This window comes from Oreochromis aureus, linkage group 20, assembly GCF_013358895.1.
Source record: "Oreochromis aureus strain Israel breed Guangdong linkage group 20, ZZ_aureus, whole genome shotgun sequence".
In the NCBI taxonomy this organism is placed as follows: Eukaryota; Metazoa; Chordata; class Actinopteri; order Cichliformes; family Cichlidae; genus Oreochromis; species Oreochromis aureus.
In genome coordinates, this window is record NC_052961.1 from 18377622 (window position 1) to 18397654 (window position 20033).

A 20033-nucleotide genomic window follows, 5' to 3' on the forward strand; every position below is an offset into this window, starting at 1 on the left:
ATATCTCTTTTTTTTAAGAGACTGAGGTTGAAGTTTACCAGTCTATGTGCTTCAGTGGATCTTTCTGGGGATAAAGAGAGCTTTCCTCACTTTTGCCCAGAGCTCTGCTTCGGTGGCACCGGACTATTCACTGCTTTCTTAGCTTTACTCAATCACCTGCGTTTCATTGCAACCCTAATCTGGTTTTCCATCTAACTGCCCTATCTTGGCAACTATGAGGTGATGGTATTTAATGTTATAAAGAGACACAACTGTGCCAATTAGCATAAAACAATAGTGGTAGAACATTTTGACTTCAATTCCGTCCTGTTTTAAGAGGATGATTTAAGAGGATGGTTTAGAAAAGATCATTCTCACACCACCTCCACTACTTTGTGATTGATCTAAAGTTAATTTTTGTTTTGAGCGTGCACTGTGAATCTCTTCTATGGCAGCCTACACAACTGTGTATTTTTTGTTTGTGTTTTTTAACTCTGCAAATAAAGCCCAACAAGGCCACCTGCAGCTGACTTTAGAGAACCACATTTTTGTGGTAAAGGAAATGTTGTTTAATGGTAAAGACTTTATTGATGGATTCATCAGGCATTTGGGACCAAACTTCTGGAAGAAAAACGGTGCTACATGACCTACATGTAGCCATGTTCTCTTAGTCTGTTGTGGTTGTCTGTCTGATTTCTAGCTGTCAGAGATGCAGGAGCACACACACAAAAATGGTCATGTTAGGCATTCAGTGGCAGTAAACAGTGTAATGATAGATTGCACTCTCTGTCTGCTCGACCTTTTCATGGGTTAAAGTAATTTAAGCTATTTTACCAATGTAAATATGCAGGGTTTTTTTTTTCTTCAATTTTCTCAAACTGTGCAAAAATGAGAACAGTTTTTAATTTGAACGTTTTTGAGCCACATGAGAAAATTTTTTGTTCATTTTAGAATCATACATGTAAATACATATGTCTTAATGCTGAATAAATGTCTGTAAATGCAGCGTTTATTTCTGTTGTTTGTGTTGAGTGTGTGTGGCTTGAAGTATTGAATTTTATAGTTTATAATCACTCGCTGATTAGGGCTATGGGAAACAGGCAGCAAATTAACTTTTAATGTAAGCCTGAAAGGTGTTACCCTAGTCCTTTACACATGCACCACAAGCGTGGTTCAGATTTTGGCAGTAAAAGTGCTCGTACTGCAATGTTGAGGTAATTTCACCCCGGGCAGTCCTGGAGCCTCAGCTGGATTGCACACATAACTATACCCTTAACTTAATATCCAGCTGTCCTTTAAGATCAAGTGCAGAAATGTGAACCTCTGACATGAAACTCATGCAACTAAATCTGGAAACCTATTTAATCATTGGAGATATCACTGCTTTTCCTGGGGATCTAAATCGTGCTACGTTTAGAAACTACTAAATTTTTTGCATTTTATTTTCTAAAAGAGCTTTGCTATAGTCAGCACTGCACATTATCATTACACGACATTTTCTCATGATGTGAAATAAAAATATCGCTACATCTAGAGTGCATCCAGCAAAATGCTGCAGATGGATTTCATTAATGAAAATTGCTAGAAGTGTGCCGTGAGTGTGTCACTGACACCCTGCGTGAACTTGTGGACCAATCCCTACGATACTGAACAACAGTCTCACACACTTTAAAGCTATCTGGCAAAATTTAAAGTGTATGTGCAAAAAGAAACTTCAATGCTTTTAGAGTTTATATAATTTCATATAAACTTCTATCTGCTTTAATCATCCACATACAATTGTAAATCTACAACCACTGAACCCTTTTTAAAAGGAAATTATCAATAAAGACCAGCATGTCCTCCCTGTGTGAACTTGCCTGTGATGTAATAATGGAAGGATGGACACGTGAAGCTCTACAAAACCTTCAAAAAGCTTTATTAAACTTCAAACACCTATATTCCTGAGAGGCCTGGAATGGTATTAAAATAAATTAACACACAATCATCTATGAAAGGCTTGACTGTGTACATAGTTTTTTTTGAGGTGCACAGTGTGTTACATCTCCAGATTAGCTCAAACAAATATAAATGAGGAAGACAGCAACAGATTGGTGGCTTTAGTAGCAGTAAACTGTGCCTCTGAAGTGACAGTCTGGTGATAGTCCTGTGTTACCTCAGTCTTCAGAGTAAACACTGCCTACTGGCATCCTGAAGTGGTTATCAAGTCTCACTCGTTTTCATCGCTTGTGCCACATTACAATGCAATGGAAAAAAAACAAAACAAAGAATAGTAATATTGACCAGCACTTATGTCTAACGCAGCGATTGTTGGAACTTAATCAGCATTAAAATGATTGTTTTGAGTCCTCATTACAGAATTCCTTGGTACCAAAAGCCTTTAGAAATATTTGGCAGGAAAGCCGTTGCTCGCACCACGTCAGCTTCCTTGGCTGAGCTCGAGTTGAACGCAACACTTTGAAACACACCATAAAACGGCGAGTCGAGCCCCGTGTGCTACTCGTCGAATACGTTTGACAGCTAGCTGCAGTCCAAGTCTACAAACGTGCACGCTTTTGCTACATTTATTCACTACCTTCAGCTCACCGACTAGCTTAAAGAAAGGCACATCAATAAGACGCTGTTTGAGCTGTGTGGATTTGCTTTGACCTTTACAAACACTCTCGCCACTATTACACTGTACAGCTACTGCCAACATCTGTCTAAACACAGCATGTTAAATAGTAACTATCACATTTACCACAAATAATGTACAATAGAAAAAGAAACATATTTACATCCTACTGTCCTGCCTTATGGAAAAAGTCCTATAGAATAAACAATGGCCTGATTTAACCTGGATAGGTGGAAACAATTCCAGGTTGAGTCGTCTATCATTCCCTCCTAGACGCTGAGGTTAATGAACTATACAGACTATTCTACTGCTTCTTTTTGAGGGTGGTGTAATTTTAAGGCACAGAGAGAAAACTGATGCAAGTGGGAAGACATCAGGGGCCTGGCTTAGATGAGCACATTTCACCACCACCAGTGCCTATTCTCAGCTGACTGGATAGTCCATGTTTAGCCTGTAAACATGACTGCTGGATCTGGGTCTTCTATACAGTGTCTGATGGGACGCTTTATTACATAACAGATTATTTTCATTGGGCCACACAAGCTGCTCTTAAATGAAGTTAATATATATTCTTTTGGATTTTCTGAAAGCACATTTGTGTAACTCTTAAGGTAGCCTTCATGCTCATTTCTGCTCAATAAAGGAATTTGGAGGAGTTTGGTAATCTGCCTAACTCATCCGCACACACCAGCTTGGGAATGTAGTACTTAAAGTGGACAACATACTATGCTCGTATATGTACATTATGATGCAAAGTAATCTAGTTCTGCAAAGATATGAGAACAGAGTTTTGAGAAACACACTCACTTTCTTTCCAAGAGCCAGATGACAGGATGAATGCTGCTCTCATATTTGTTAAATAGAAGTTACATCCACAACTTAATTGTCTGAGAGTAAATACTGAACACATGGAAAAAAACCTGAATCCTTCCAAAGGGAACAAAAAAAGTCTGAACACATTTTTTATCTTTCTTTCTTCTACGAGACAACATGATTATTCTCTTCATTCTACGCTAAGCTAATTGGCCACTGGCTATAATGTATGTTTATTGTATAGACAAGAGAGTGGCCTCAATCTGTTCACTTAACTCTAAAAATAAATCAAATAAGCGGATCCCCCTAAATGTTTACTAGTTCTTTAATAAGATCATTGGATTTTGGTCATTTAGTGTAACCTGTGTGGTCTGAGTGGTTCACGGAGTGTTGGCTCACACTGTGATGGGGCATCCCAATGGATGCCTGCTGGATCGAAATACAGTATGCATGAGTAACGCTCCACACCGATTCAACCAATCAAAACGGTCTCTGATGCAGAAATCTTTTTTAAGATCGTGGGCTCACGTAGCACAACATAGCTGCATTTGCGTGTCTGTGTGTGCGTGTGTTTCTGTGCGCACAGATAAGCAAACTCAGCAGCTTTCACCTCAGATTGCTTTCTCAGGCTTAAGTTTCCCACAGCCCAGGGGTCAGTGTCAAGGCTGTGTGAAAAAGCACTGCTGTGATAGTATGTGGGTTCAAAATTTGTGGTGGCCCAAAACGGGCATTAGGAAAAGCTATTTGACAGGTTGTCTGCTCAGCAATAGAATTTGTACTGTTCCCAGTTGATATGTGAAAGTCTTCCCAGAATGCTGTGAAAGGTAGACTGTGGTACTTTCCTTAGGACTGGAAATAAATAAGTGACAAAACATACCAAAAGATCATTGCACAAGGGAGGGGATGAGCACTGTAGTGGAAAGGAATTTTTTCGAACATGTTCTACTTCCTGGCTCCCTAGGTGGGTGACAGACAGGAGATGACATTTAATACAAATTGCTGTACAGTCTTTACAGGCTGGATACAGAAGCAGGTCAGAGCAGAGGCCAAGGATCCATCTTAGATGACCTCCCTGCTGTTGCGAATGGCACAGCAGAGCACCATACTGAAAATCATCCCAATGATCTGTAGAGCAGAAAACAGAAATCATCTTATTATCAGTCATCACGTACGTATGTGCATTTCTGACTTTTCTCTTCTCCCTGCTCACCATGACACCAGCAATTCCTATGCCCACGTATCCGACGATGAAGAGTTTACTGTTGAAGAAGTCTTTGATGCCTGTCTCACAGTCCTGCAGAGGAGATGTTTTGTAAGACTCATTCATTGGATATCAAAGCAGCCGAATTTAATTTCTGCTGATTGTACAGAGCTGCTCAAAGGTCTTACCTTGGTATCTTTTTCAGCATCAGGGCATTGGTTTTCTATAGTTCCACAACAGTTCAGCTTAAAATGGGGAGAAAAAATATGAGAAGACAAGGCATGGTATAGGGAGCATTAAAAAAAAGCAATGATTCTTTATATACATAGTTTATCATAATTGTTTTTTTTTTCTATATGTACCACTTTCTGGTAAGAGAGGATCAAAGTGCCGTTGCTGTTTTCATTGTAGGTTTTTGCGTAGAAGTTCTGGACATCCTGAATTATCTGTGTAAGACAAGAAAAGTGAATTTGGACCATTCGTACTGCTTGCAGTATTCAAACACAGTGAAAAAATGAATGTACCCTGTCTTTGTTTAAGAATCCAAACACTCCTGCTGCCACCTCAGACCCAAAGATGATCAGCAGACAGGCAAAGAACTGGAAAAAGGGATTAAGCTTTTACTACTCGGAAGTATAAAATGCCAAAAGTGCATTTCAGTTGGAGTTTTGCTTATGATTTGTGTGCATTTTTACTCACTGAACCCAGCAGGCACTGTGATTCTCTAACGGCTCCACAGCAGCCAAAGAAACCGACCAGCATCACCAGACCGCCAGCACCAATAAGTATGTACACACCTGGAGGGACATAGAAGGTTCTTGTTAATATGCATTAATAGGAATGATATACAAAAAGTTTCTTGTGCTTATGTTAACATGCTCAGCTTTTTCCCCACATCTTGTTCTTATGGTGATTAGGTTAGGTTACAGAGTCACCAAAAGGGGGCAGCATAGGACTAGGATTGTAATCTGAGTTAGTCGGTAGCTAGTGCCAAGGAAAACAAACAGAGGCATTATAATTTCTGATTGTACTGTTTGCTATGTAAATTGGTGCTTGGCCACATCACTTTTCAAGAGTAGCCCTTCTTGTTGTGCCCTTTAATGGCGTCCTCAGTAAATACCCTTAATAGCAAAAGCCTGACTTAGAGGGAGGTCTAAGTGGATGCTTCATGTCATGCCCCTTGGCGAACCATTTAGTGTCTCATTAGGAAACATACAGTGTATCATGGGCTGGTCTGCAGGGAGGAACTCAACAGATCCGCTCCATGTAATCTCATGCAAGTGGGGTCTGTTGTGAGGCAACAGCTCCACAGAGGGTGGTTTAAGGGAGGGCGCATCAGCTCTCATGTTATATGGGGTCAGGTCAGAGTGAGACAGAGAGGTCTGGTTTCTCAAAGTAAGTGCAATACAGTAACCATGCAGGTTTTTCTTTAGTTGCCTGTAAAGAGTTTAGTTGACAGCAGGAGGTGTTAAATGTGCTGTCAATTAAGGATGGCTAATTAGCTTTTAACTTCTTCCATCTGGTGACAAGTGATGTTGCTGCTCGCACTGTGCCACAAGCTAAACAAAACAGTTTCTCTCTTTGGAAAATAAATAAATAAATAACTAAAATACTGGAAATCAGATTTTCCTTTTTCCCTTCGTGTCCCAAGTTATTCTATCTTCCATCTTAAAAATAATTTTCAACTAAAAAGAAATGGTCTTGTGTGGGTTTGATGCTATGGAAACAAGCCTTAGCAACTGTTGAGGGTGCTCAGCTGTGCCTGTGGGTACAGCGCTCTCGCTGTCAAACCCATGTGTAGCACTAGACGCTCAGAGGATCCGACAGGGGCCACCCATTCAGTTAAATCAAATGGACGTCTGACTCCAGTTCACAGGCACTCTCACAGAAGTGTTGAAATGCCTTAACAGTGTTATAGGATTCTGTAAGCAAATATTTCTCCCAGAGGTAGTCTACCATTACACCATGTTATCCTCCTAAGCAGTTTAGCTGGACTGGGAGAGGAAAACAAAATAGGAGTCAAGAGTAGAAGCATCTATTTTCCTAAAAAGAAACCGCCAATATCTTAAGTATGACACAAACTATGCACTCAGGACATGAAAACCCTTGTAAATCCACTCCTCTCCTCCCCTTCAACATTCAGCACTTTATTATTATGCTATGTCCAATTTTTGCTTCAAAAGTTTGCCATTTGCATGATGTAACTCTCTTTAATTGTCCATATATTCCTCCCCTCCTTCTCTTTCTTTCCATCTGGGCAGATTGACCGATTAAAAGGTGGTGCACACCCGTGCGAGTCCACTAATGTATTCACACTCTGTACCGCAGTCACTTCCTGTTATTCCCACTCATCACCAGCATGAAAGTTTGCGAAATTAAAAAGTGTGAGAGAACATTTGATGCTGTAATAAGTTAATGCACATTTATCAAACAAGGGCACTCAATTGGCAAAGTTCCTGCCTTACTTCTCCATTTCTATTCCTAATATTCAGCTTAATTGTTAACAGAAACAGCAGACCTTCCCTTGACCCATTTAAAGTGATTTCCCAGCTGCATTTCTTTAAAACCCAAACCCAAACCGGACTTTACTAGAAAAACAACTCCCAGTGGTGACGAAAACACAATTTATCACATTCAGTTGACAACAAGCATTTTACAGAGCTTTTACCAAAACCTGTGGTGAATTAACCCACACATGTGTTGAATCAACAGCATTGTGCTGGATGTGATTCAGCGTATTGTTACACATTTATAACGTGCCAGACTTGGCTGTAAAGATGAGCGAAGGTGCGCTGTGGTACTCACCAATGAAGAAGGTATCTGGTGCCTTATCGCCGCTGAGCAGAGAAACAGTTTCTGGGTCGAAACGTAGCCACAGTCCCACTGCCAGAACGAAGGAGCCCATCAGCTGGATGGAGAAAGAACGACAGGAGACATACACTATATATAAATAAATGATAAAAATAGCTGAGAAATGATGTGCTGCTTTAATAGTAACCAAACCCTCAAAAATACCATGCATTTAATGCACTGAGTTAAGACATGCATAAAATTGCAGTATATTTGCAAAAATAAACAGACTCTTGGATAGATTTTACACTGAACTATGTTTTTCATACAAATACTATCTTTGCTCTTGATCAAGTGTCACTGTTTTAAGCAAGGATCACAAAAGCACTGCTTTTTCCAAGCACTTTTTTTTTTTTTTTCCATTTCAAACCGGCTTTCTCCTTCCTTCTCCTGCTGTTGCTGAAAAACACAACAATCCCTTCACCCTCTTTATAAATTCAGTTTAAAGAAGTAGACAGGCTAACGTGTCACATTTTTGTGTCAAAACAGCACATCTGAATATCTGTCCACATTAAGGGCGGATCATCTGAGCATTTTAGTCCGTCGGAGCAGAGCAAATCCATCTTACGTAACACGGAAACACCCTTTAACGACCACTGGCTTCCCAGTGGGGAGAAAATGACCAGCTTGGCTGTGTGCAGCACTGTGGCACCTTGAGCTTAAACAGGCTCTCCTGTTTGTTTGGAAATGTGGTTACATGTCGCTCATATTTTCCTTCATCTAAACCTCTGTTACTATGTATTAAACAAAATCATACTCAAGCCTCTTACTTTAAGGGAGCGTTATACCGCAAGAAAGTGTTCTATAAGTGGTGTAAAGACCTTGAACTGTATGTATTTTTTCCCTTTTTACAGAGATGTGAGATGAGTAGCAGGGGTCACTGTGGATGCTCCACTTACAGATCAATATAAAGAGGTTTTAATGATCGCTCAGCCCCCTGAGGCCCCCTGAGGATAATCCAGTCTAAAAACCTTCATGTTGAGCTTCAAAACAACAGTACCGATACGTGTGTGTGTGTTTGTGTGCAGAGAGAAATAAAATGACTTGTCTAAATTGTGAGTATTTAGGAGTCACATGGTTTCTTGGCATCCTAGTTCTAGAATTTAGGTAGACCAATGTTTGTGTGTCTGTTTATGTGTCCTCAAGCTCTGTTAGGTGAATTTATTTGGAGAAAGAAGCTCTGCTGCCAAATTCAGACAAAAACAAACTGTTCCATCTTAATGCTGCTTTTGGACCTTTTGTTTACTTTCCTCTTTCTTTTTCCCACTACTGAAACATTTTTTTTTATTTCTTTGCTTTGTATATCTAATCTTTCCCCTTATTCTGCTGACTCCTATCCTGCTTTCTTTCCACTTTATTTCCACAGGTAGTATTTTACAGCGTTGGTTTAAAGTGAAGCCAGCAGCTCAGCTGTAAAGCATCGGAATGGGACAGGTGCTGGGAAGCCGGTTTCCTCCCGAATCGAGGATTTAGTGTGATGCGTGGTGATGTATGGGACAGCTGAGCTCTTGGGGTTTCAGGATTAGCAGGTCCAAAGTGATAAAGCACAGCGAGGCAAAGGCTGTAGATCTGCAGACTTACTGAACGAGCCTGGATTAGCGTGGAGAGGGGCTCTGGATCTATTTAACGGTGGTATTTGTCGGAACACCTGGTGCGATGGTGTTGGTGCAAAATGTGAAGCAGTTACTGCTTCCTACTGAATTTTGTGGATATGCACACAGTGTTGTTGGAAGAGCAAGGCCATCCCAGGCTGCTGTAGATTGTGCTGCGGCTGTTTTGAAGAGCAGGTGGTTGGTTTTGAGGTTGAAAGAGGTTTGTGCTCATTACTGCTGTGATTGCATTTAAAAGCTTTTTTCAAAATCACATTTCAAAACACTGCAGTCAGTAGCTGCCACGCTAAATGCATTCCCATCATGAGCCGGACTATCCCAAAGGTCCCATTAATACCCTCTCTGCTTTCATATCCCCCTGGTTTATCCCCCCCAACTCCCCTGCCACACCCCTCCCTTTTTTTCTGCTACCGCCCCCTGACTTATCCCCATGTAGCCCCCCTCCTTTAACCCCACCTCATCGCAGCCTCGCCCTCCCAATCTCACCAAAGGACAAAGACCCACTGTCTCCCTGTGACTATATGCATTAGTGCACAACAGGATGGAAACTGACAGACACAATGAAAGCGAGACTGGAATAGGGATGGGAGAGAGAAAAGGAGGGAGTAAGTCATTAGAAGACTTTTATTTCTCCTCTGCTTGCATGCACAGACTACGGACACATTTTGTTCAGAGGCAAATATTAAAATCTCTCCAGTGTGTTCTGTATAGCCAAAGTCTCAAAAACACAGATCTGAATAAAAAAACACCAGTTATTCTCTGTGTCTCCCCTTCAGTACCAATGCCTTTTATGTCTGGATATTTGCAGGAACGGATGGAAATCTTAGTATTGGAGCTTTATTGAGGTCCTTTTACAGTTTAAGGCCTGCTTTTTTAAAGTGCTGTTACATAGAGTTTTTGTGAGGGGAATTTCCATGAAAACAGGGGCTGAGCTGACACAGGGCTGTGGTCTTGGTCAGAGACAGTCTGTGGCATTATCCACTTTCTAGTTCAGACAAAAAAAAGAGCTTTACTGTATATTAAACCAAAAATAGTATATAAAAGTAACAAGAAAAATCCCTTTCAAACAATTCAAATCCAGCAGTAATTGGTTAAGCTTTTTTAAAAATAGTCTTTTGTCTAGTATATGTTTAGGAAAAAACAGAAGCAAGGGCACATTAAAAATGATGGGCAGCACCAAAGTGTAAATAGGAGCGACATAATTATGGGTGGAGTAACTGCTATTGTACTCAGCCACAGGCGGGACTGGTGAAGTGCCCTGAAACACATCTACAAAAAGTGTTTTTTTAGGCTTTTTACCAGAAATCTTCAAAACAATGTCTTCTAAATTTATTCAGACAGTGGTCAAAGTGTGAGTAACCTGCTCCAGCTGATGTGGCAGAAGTAAAGCAAACAAAAAATGTCAAATAACATCATGCCATACAAGAATTATGTAAGCTGGACTGTGATGCTAGAGCCAGTGGAGTATGACATTTACAAGGGAATTAATTGCTCAACGTGTCAACATGGCATACTAGTTTTTCTTAATCCCGTGTCCTTTAGGTTCATAAGCCACTTACTTTCTATCCACCCATCTATCCATCCACCCATCCATCCATCCATCCATCCATTTTCTTAATTATCCCAGCTGACATTTGAATGTTTACTAAAGTGAGCTCCCTTTAGCTTACTGTTATCCTTCAGATGGTTCCTGTTCTGCTGCATGCGTGTTAAAAGTCCTAGATACTACATATAAAAATGACCCCAGTGCTCTGTTTTGTTTTTGTTTGTCTTTTAGTTGGTTGGTTTGGTTGCATTAAATAATGTATAAACATTCAGGTAGGGGATTTTCCAGTTCTGTTTCAGTTCTCTTTGTACTGTTACATCTTGACTTTATGAGTCTTGTGGCTTTCATTTTCTTTGGATAAGGTCATTTCATTTCTATGAAAAACTTGGTACTCTCCCTAGGAGGCTCTTTCATTTTCAATTAGAAAGAAAGTATGTCTTCCTTTCTAATTTATTATGGGAAAAATATGTTTTTGTGTTAAATTATACCATGGTTTACAGAATGCAGATTAAAATATTTGATATGTTTGATACATGAAAAAGCAGCTGGCGCATACTTAGATCCTACTCTATTTAGAAATTGCATCAGATGCTCCTTAGATGTAAAAAAGGAGAACAAAACTTTCTCTCCATGTGATACCCAGTGTTACTAGCTCATTAACTGACTCATAAGTAAAAACGTTGCTTGCTGTTTGACTCTGTGCATCAGATAAATGGTATCATTTGTAACAAATTGAGCAACTGTGGAAGAAAAAATTACAAGCACATGTGTGACCTTTTTAAGATGATAATCTCTGCACAAGAACAAGGACATTATTTTCTGTTGGACTGATAACTGGTAAACTAAAGTTGCCTAGTGCACCTTTTGTGCATAACACTCTGAGACAGTGTTTGCCTTGTAGCCTTCTGTTTACCTTGCTGGCTTAATTTTTTACTAAATAGGGCAAAGAACACAGAGCAGACAAGGCAGCAAGGTATTGATGGTCTGTTTACAGAAGAAATATGGTGAAATATACACAATAGATTGGCCTGTGTTTAATCAGTGGCCTTTTCTTTAACAGGGTTCTGCGGGAATCTCATCTCACCAGAATGGTGAGAGATGGAGTGTGTGTGTCTGTGTGTGTTTCATGTGTATAACTACAGTAATATCACTCTTTATATACTTGAGGTAAAAAAACGATTTATTTTCTGTTTAACGGTCTACAGTCAGAGTATTAGTGTTCAACCGTCAACTGGGGCTCACGAGGGGATTTCAAAGAAATCCTATTTGCTTTCATCATTCACTTCTCTTCATCACTCACTCCATAAACAACAGAGAGGACTGTGGCCCAGCGGGAATTGGCGTGCAATGATTATGAGTGGTGGGTAATCAAGCAGACTAAAAACTGCAAATGAAGAATAGTTTCTGTTTTTTTTTTCTTTTTTTCTCATTTGTAACACAAGCAGTCGGCATTCATCCACAGAGCACTCCAACACGCTCATACTGATCTGTTTTCTGTCTTTATCTGGGTCAAATTCAAGCCAACTGTCCCTCTTACACCATGTGAGCACGCACACACTATCCCTCTCAATCTCCCAATGACCCTTTTCTCTTCTATCACATTCACTGTCTGCCTCACTGTACATCCTCCATCTCTAAATCTTTAACTCTTGCCTATCAGACAGCTAACTCTTTCTCACTCTGTCACATCTCTCATTTTTACCCCTCGGCATGCAAGTGTCCACTTGCAGGTTCCATCAAGCCAGGGATAGTGGAGTTTGCCAATGGTGGGACCAGTCAATTGTAGGACAAGTGGAACTCATGCAAGCTTTGCTGCTTAGCCGGGCAGGAGCAGCAGCCTGAAATTATGCCATTGTCCTGGTGTCACAATAGATCCTTTCACAGGGCGCTCAGCGCCTGATCCACTCCACAGATGCTTGTTGGAAAAGTCTCTTTCACACGCGCAAAGATACACACACACAAAGAAACTTGTCCATGAGTGGTGAGTGTGAACAGTGGCATAAATAAAGGCAAAGTGCAGCCCAACACTCACGGTCACACACAAAGAATACCCACGGGGGGAGACCAGTGTTTTCTCGACTTGATCTTGTGCTTGTTTACCGCTGTAAGGAATGAATGGACAAAATTGTGAGGTTTGTTCGCATGTGGAAAGCGTGTGCACAAGACAAAATAACACACCGACGTATACCCATCATTGACAGCCACCTGACTGTCTGGAGTAGCATGAGTTTATCTCTGAGTGCTGCTTTTAAAGAAAACAGAAGTGGGAGTAGAGCTTTTCTTGATTACAAGTCAGTTGACAGTTTGTGTTAATGAGGCAATTCAGCACATAGCGCAAAGAGCTCAGCTTGTTTTCCACGCTGCTGTGTGTCTCAATCTCTGTCCCTCTCTGCCTTTTCATTCAGTCTTCCTTTCAAAAACACGCTTCCCCGGGAAGAAGAAGGGGGGCGGGTTTTTCCTCTGTGGAAAATCTGATTTGAGACCGGAGAGCCAAAACTAAAAAACCTCTAGCTGTCACCCTTTCAGCGCCACGCAGAATAGCCTAAACCTACGCTGGAAAGCAACTAAATAAAGCGCATATTCGTGGGTGAAAACTGCAAAGCGCCTTTGCATCGCCGCTAAAACACCACGTGGACGCGAAAGTCTGCCGCGCGGCGTGAGAGTTGGTATTCCGCACTGCTGCACTTGCTCGTCATTTATTTACGCGCAACTTGCATCTCATCAGCACCAGAACCGAAAACATCCACTTACCCAGAATATGAAGTTGAACACGAACAGCAGGTATTTCACGCATTTCATTCCTCCCTCCACCTTCCCCATTGCGGCTGAATGACAGTTTTCTGTTTATCTCCGTAAAATACTCAGATGGTTACCGTGACTCTGAACAAAGAGGAAACAGCGGTTTAGCCCACAGCGACAGCACTTCAGCATCAAGAGACGCTGTCACGGTAGCCTTTCTCTCTCTCTCTCTCTCTCTCTCTCTCTACCACACACACACACACACACACACACACACACTGCAGGATCCGCTTAGACTCTTTCCAGACCGCCCCTTTCAATAATGCAGAGGGTGGCAGAAGGGGGGGTTGAGTCTGCTCAATGGGGACATGTTTTTTTAAAATTATTTGGCTGTAAACGGAGTCATCAGTTTCCCACAAACGGAATTAGGCTACTATTTTTAATTAAATTTGATCTTTTTAATGTTTATTTTCATATTTGGCTTTGTATATTTGTTTGCTGTTTTTTTTTGTTTTAAATCTCATTCTACATAATGGCAGCCTACCTTCAATGTGGAAAGTAAAATATACAATAAAATCCCAGATATAGATTTTAAAAATTAACTGGTTGGAGATTAGAAATGTGCATTTATTACATTGCTCAAAATGTATGTTCAGCGCAAACTTTCAATTCAATCTTAAATCAAACTGGGAGTTCCCTCAAGGTACTTCATATTGTAAGGTAAAGACCCTACAATAATAGAGAGAAAACCCCAACAATCAAATAATCCCCTTTGATGGAACATTTGGTGACAGTGGGAAGGAAAAACTCCTTTCTAACAGGAAGAACCCCCTGGCAGAATCATGTTCAGGGAGGGTCAGCCATCTGCCAAGACCGTTGGAAGTGATGGGAGGAAGACAAGAGAAAGAATACACTGTGGAAGAGAGCCAGAGATGAATAATAACTAATGATCAAGAGTGGTGTGTAAGCACATTCCACAGGAACACTTTGACCACTCTGACCGGGGCTATCTTTCAGCTAGTTGTGCTTTCAAAAATTAATTTTAAAAAAGATGAAAAAAAACTTACTGAAACTCAGAAATTCAACAGTTCTTAAAACATGTTTTTGATGACATGAATTTTATGTTGTTTGCATTAATTCCTAATTAGGTTTATCAAAAGCTTTGTTAAGCACACATGAAGTATGGGGAAAAGCAAGTAAACAAAGGAAGTATGTCTCCACAGCCATTAAGTTTAAAAGCATGTTTCATCAGTTTATTGTTGTAATCACAACAGATAACAAGATTTACTCAAGATTTCCCCTTATAGCAACAGCCACAATAGTGTTGGGCCATTTCCTATCTGCAATCTCTGAGACTTTCCCAAACACTTCCTGTAAAACCCAGAAAGAGTATGTACCAGTTAAGGCCTGGTGTAGAAAGAGATGGGTAAAAAACATAAAATAAATCTAAATAAAACTGTCTGATAATTTTATCAGACAGTTTAGACAAGTTTATTATTTATTCATTGCTAAGTTACTATTTCTAAATTTCAGTGAATGGCCTGGGGGCTAACAGACAGTTTCTATCCTTAGTTGCCTGTGGTGCTTAATCTAATCCTGGTGGGATGAGTTCATACAAGTTCATTTTTCTTCCTACTCACATAAAATATGTCAACATATTGCCTTTTAACAGATGTCACTAAAATCTGTTTGAATAATTAAGTAAAGACACTTTTCAAACAATATATTACCTACAATATAATTTCTGTCAAAATAATGTATAATAATGGAAATGACTAAGTTAGGTAACCAGTTCAGGTTGTTAGTGTTCTTATTTTATATTGCTGCTGGATCACTGGGTCAAAAGAACCATTACTGTGTAATTAACAGAGACTTATATGTGCAGGTAATGAAATGGAAAGAGCAGCTCGTCTGTTGGATGTTTGTCATCGATGACATGTAATAACTGCAGAGCAGCACCATATTCAACATATTTTCCATACAGCTATTGGAAGCAGGGAGAACAGCCAAAGAAAATTATTTATGTCTTTTTTTTTATCAGTGGCAGTCAGGCACTGGTCAAAAAAATGTCCTTATAGTGGAAACAAAGTGGTCTGCCAAGCTGAAGGGAAGGCAGAATCAGATAGGACTGACATGGTAGAGATTTTAGACAAAACATGCAACTGTTTCCAGTCATTCGCATGTGCATCTGTCTCAAAACTGAATCAGTTAAAAACCCCTATTTGTGTTCTGAGACCCATTAGAGGAACTGTGGAAGATGAAGAAACCACAACAAAGCTTACACTGGACACTGTTCAGAGCAGCTCCAAAAGTGGAAAGGCTGATAAGACCACTCAGTCCCAGCTTGTTCGCTATTGTTGGCTGTTAGTGGCTCAGTTGCTATGCGGTTCCAAACATGTGAACATGAAAAGTATGTGCAGGTCATAGCCTCCACTAAAATAGATAACAAATGACCCGCTAGATCATTTATAGCTCAACAACATACTTAATGGGTCAATCACTGAGTTGACATGATCTATTATGGCTCGGGTATTTCAAGATGACTGATAGGTTTGACTTTACTTGGAAGTCAGCCGTGTATAAGTCGAGTCTTTTTAGAAGCATGTTGTCATCACTGTTATTGGCGCTCTATTGTAAGCAGATCAAACTTTTTTTTCTTGCTTCTTGAATGTGTGGGATCATTAAGAGCAGATGTTTGCCCATTGTTTCATCCATGTCTGGATGAAGGCCTTCACCCTTTCCGTGAGACCTGCCAGCTGTAAAATCAATGCAGCCTCACGCAAAATTGTAATTTATTTTAGATTTCATATTAAAGAAGAGATGATCAAAACTGTCATAGCACCAAACTTGTAGGTACGTTTAAAAGTGGGCCAGACTGGCTATCCCCGGCAGCATATTGCCATCTACTGGCCACACCAGAAATTAATTTTCTGTGGCTTCACTCAGTTTGCACCCTGCCAAATGCATGCTACAAATAAATGGGCCTCATTCAAAGACTCTTTGATAGCATGTGTGCAGTGATGGAAATGTAATGGAGTCACTATTTTGAGTCGTGTTCACCTCCATGACCTCAATATATTTCAGAAAAGTGCACATAAAGGAGATTCATCAAAGAAAATAATGTGCAAAGCGATTTTTTGCTTCTCCTTTGAGACACTGATTTAAGCTTCAAGTGCCTTGTCTAACTTCACAGCAACTGCAGCAAACTCAAAGGAAAATATGTCAGGGTTAGCAGACCTCACCGCCTGTTAGCAGCTCTTTCCAAAGTGAAAGGTAGTTTGAGGTCACCGTTTTAACATAAAAAACCCCCTTTGATCAGACGGCCTTGCTGTGATGAGGTTTCCTGGCAACACGATCAGAGCTCAAAAGCACTGTGTACGACCTGTGAACCAGCAGGGTTAGTGCAGGTGAGAGTGCAGCCAGGTATCTGGCAAGGATGTGAAAAGAGGTGCAGAATTCAACTGCTGTTTGGAAGAAAGAGTTACGTGAGAGACAGCAGGTTCAGAAGTTCTCTGCTATTCATCTGACTGCATCATCTGTTAAGTACAGTTCTCTATATGACCACAAGAGGGTAGCAGATTCTCACCTAAACAGATGCTTAAGCCATGAATGCGTGAATGCATGGGCCAAGTTCGGGACTTTGCCCTCAGTAAGACCTCATATTTCAGTGATAGGTGGTGTGTTGTGATTAGTGTATTTAATTAGCATGTCACAGATCTTATCAAAACACAATATCAAGTCAAATGACAAACATCTCACTGTTGACCATGAATTATTGTTATGATTACTTGTCTTGTAGAGAGGGAATGTGATAAATATATTTTCCTAAATAAAAAAGAAACAACACAGGAATATGCCAAATGCATACCTAGTATCGATCATATTTGAGCCAAAGGCCCCTCGTGATGCATGAACCTCAGTCACCCTTAGTCAACAGCTTCAGTCAAGACCAATTGTGCCCCACAGAAAACTGAAAATGTGGTCGGACAGAGAACGGTGAGGACAACCCAAAGTGCTTTAGGTTATGGTGGATTCTTGGCTGCTGATCATTACTGTGTTTTCTTTGAAAGTAAAACCTCAGCCCACACAAATATATCAACAGCAGTGATCACAAAACGGTGTATAACTGAACACAGTAGTGAGATCTTTAACCAGGTCTTCCCATTAACACCTGACCTGTCCAGAGGTTCAGTCAATGAGCTCGTCAATAGCTTCAATGCTAAAATGTTAAATGTAATGGACACTATTGCTCCCATTAAGGTGAAGGTTATCTCTGGAAGGAAAAAGTCTCCATGGAGAAACTCCACACTGGTGAAAAATGAAAGAGTGTAGGAAAGCTGAGCGCAGATGGAGAAAAACAAACCTCCAGGTTCATTATGACATCTATAAAGAGAAACTTCACAATTATAACTTACAACTGAGGAGTGCAAGGAGGTCCTACTTCTCTGACATCATCACCAAAAACAGTCATAACGCTGGGTCTTATTTTCTACAGTTGACAGGCTAACAAACCCTCCTGTGTCAGTGGCAGCTGAACTTCATTCGACCATGGCCTGCAATGACTTTGCCAAATTCTTCACAGAAAAAATCCAAAAGATTAGACAAGCAATTAATACATCAACAGCTGATCCAGGAAATGTACTGTGTCCATTTAAACACCATCAAACAGTTTCACCCTATTAACAGCAAAGACCTGGAGGACATCTTAGGTCAACTGAACTCCTCCTCTTGCTGTTTAGATGTCCTGCCAACAAGTTTTTTCAAAAGGTCTCAAAGACTTTGAGTCAGACCTGTTACAGATCGTCAACTTTTCTTTAATATCAGGTGTGTTTCCAGAATCACTAAAACTGCTGTAATTAAACCTATACTGAAAAGGACAATCTTGACAAGACACAAATGAATAACTACAGGCCGATCTCAAATCTCCCATTTTTAAGTAAGATTATTGAAAAAGCAGTTTCTCAACAGCTCAATTACTTCCTAAAACAGAATAACTGCTATGATGCCTTCCAGTCAGGGTTTAGACAGAACCACAGCACTGAAACCGCTCTGACCAAAGTGTTTAATGACATATGTCTGAACACAGACAGTGGAAAAATGTCAGTCTTAGTTTTACTGGATCTCAGTGCAGCATTTGATACAGTTGACCACAACATATTACTCAAACGACTGGAGAACTGGGCAGGTCTTTCAGGAACTGTACTAAACTGGTTCAAAACATACTTAGAAAACAGGAAATACTTTGTATCAATAGGTAACTTCACATCTGAGCAGACAAGTATCACATGTGGAGTTCCCCAAGGTTCCATCTTGGGACCCCTTCTGTTTAACATTTACATGCTCCCACTGGCACAGATGATAAAGAACAACAAAATAAATTATCATAGCTACGCAGATGACACACAAATATATATCACAATGTCACCAGGAGACCGAGGCCCTGTACAGGCTCTTGGTAAATGCATTGAGGAAATTAATGACTGGTTGTGCCACAATTTTCTCCAGCTAAACAAAAATAAAACTGAGGTAATAGTCTTTGGTGCAAAAGAAAACGATTACAGGTCACCAGAGAACTTCAATCTATACACCTAAAACCACAAACCAGGCGAGAAATTTGGGTGTAGTGATGGATGCAGACCTAAACTTAGAAAAACACATTAAGACAATAACAAAATCAGCTTACTATCACCTCAAGAATATTTCAAGGATAAAAGATCTGATGTCTCAACAGGACCTGGAAAAACTAGTCCATGCATTCATCTTTAGTAGGCTTGATTACTGTAACAGCATCTTTACAGGTCTACCTAAAAATCAGTCAGACAACTACAGCTCATTCAGAACTCTGCTGCTAGAGTCCTCACTAAGACCAAAAAAGTGGACCACATCAGTCCAGCTCTGAGGTCTTTACACTGGCTGCCTGTCCGTCAGAGGATAGACTTTAAAGTTCTGATGCTGGTCTATAAAGCTCTAAATGGTTTAGGACCGAAATACATCAGTGACCTCCTGACCCAGTATGAACCTTCCAGATCCCTCAGGTCATCTGGATCCGGTCTGTTATCAGTCCCAGAGTCAGAACCAGACACGGAGAAGCTGCATTCAGCTTTTATGCTCCTTATATCTGGAACAAACTCCCAGGAAGCCTCAGATCAGCTGAAACACTCAGTTTATTTAAATCCAGGTTGAAGACTCACCTATTCTCAGCTGCATTTGAATAAAGCACCAAATCCACACTTAAGTTTAAATTTCAAAACCTACTTTTTAACTACTGATTTTATCTACTGTTCTGATTTTATCTACTGTTTTGATATTTGATTTTATATACTGTTTTGTTTGTTAGTTTGTTTGTTTGTTTGTTTGCTTGTCTTAATCAAATTTAAATCATGCTTTTTATTTGTTTTTGTTTTTAATGTCTCTGTAAAGCACTTTGAATCACCTTGTTGTTGAATTGTGCTATATAAATAAACTTGCCTTGCCTTGCCTTGCTTGAAATATAGATCTGTTGTGTCAGCACCTGCGTCACACAATCAAAAGCACATTTCCATTCTCTGTTTAACAATCGAATGCATCTCATATCTTTGACCAAACATTCCTCCAAAGCTGAGCTGTGTTATCAATACATTTTGAGTTGAACTTTTGATGAGGTTGGAGGATTACACCTTTGCTGTAAACAAGTCAAACCTA

The 20033-nt window shown here is 40.2% G+C and overlaps 1 protein-coding gene across 1 annotated transcript; it reads right to left on the reverse strand.

Moving 5' to 3' along the window:
* Nucleotides 1–1880: 1880 nt before the first annotated feature.
* On the reverse strand, nt 1881–13635 carry LOC116330811 (CD9 antigen-like). The gene is made up of 8 exons (XM_031753255.2): nt 13365–13635; nt 7413–7515; nt 5307–5404; nt 5132–5206; nt 4970–5053; nt 4796–4852; nt 4617–4700; nt 1881–4531 (listed from the first exon to the last, which is right to left on the reverse strand). The coding sequence occupies exons 1-8, from the start codon at nt 13431–13433 to the stop codon at nt 4466–4468; spliced, it is 636 nt and encodes a 211-aa protein (XP_031609115.1). The 5' UTR covers nt 13434–13635; the 3' UTR covers nt 1881–4465.
* Nucleotides 13636–20033: the final 6398 nt, after the last annotated feature.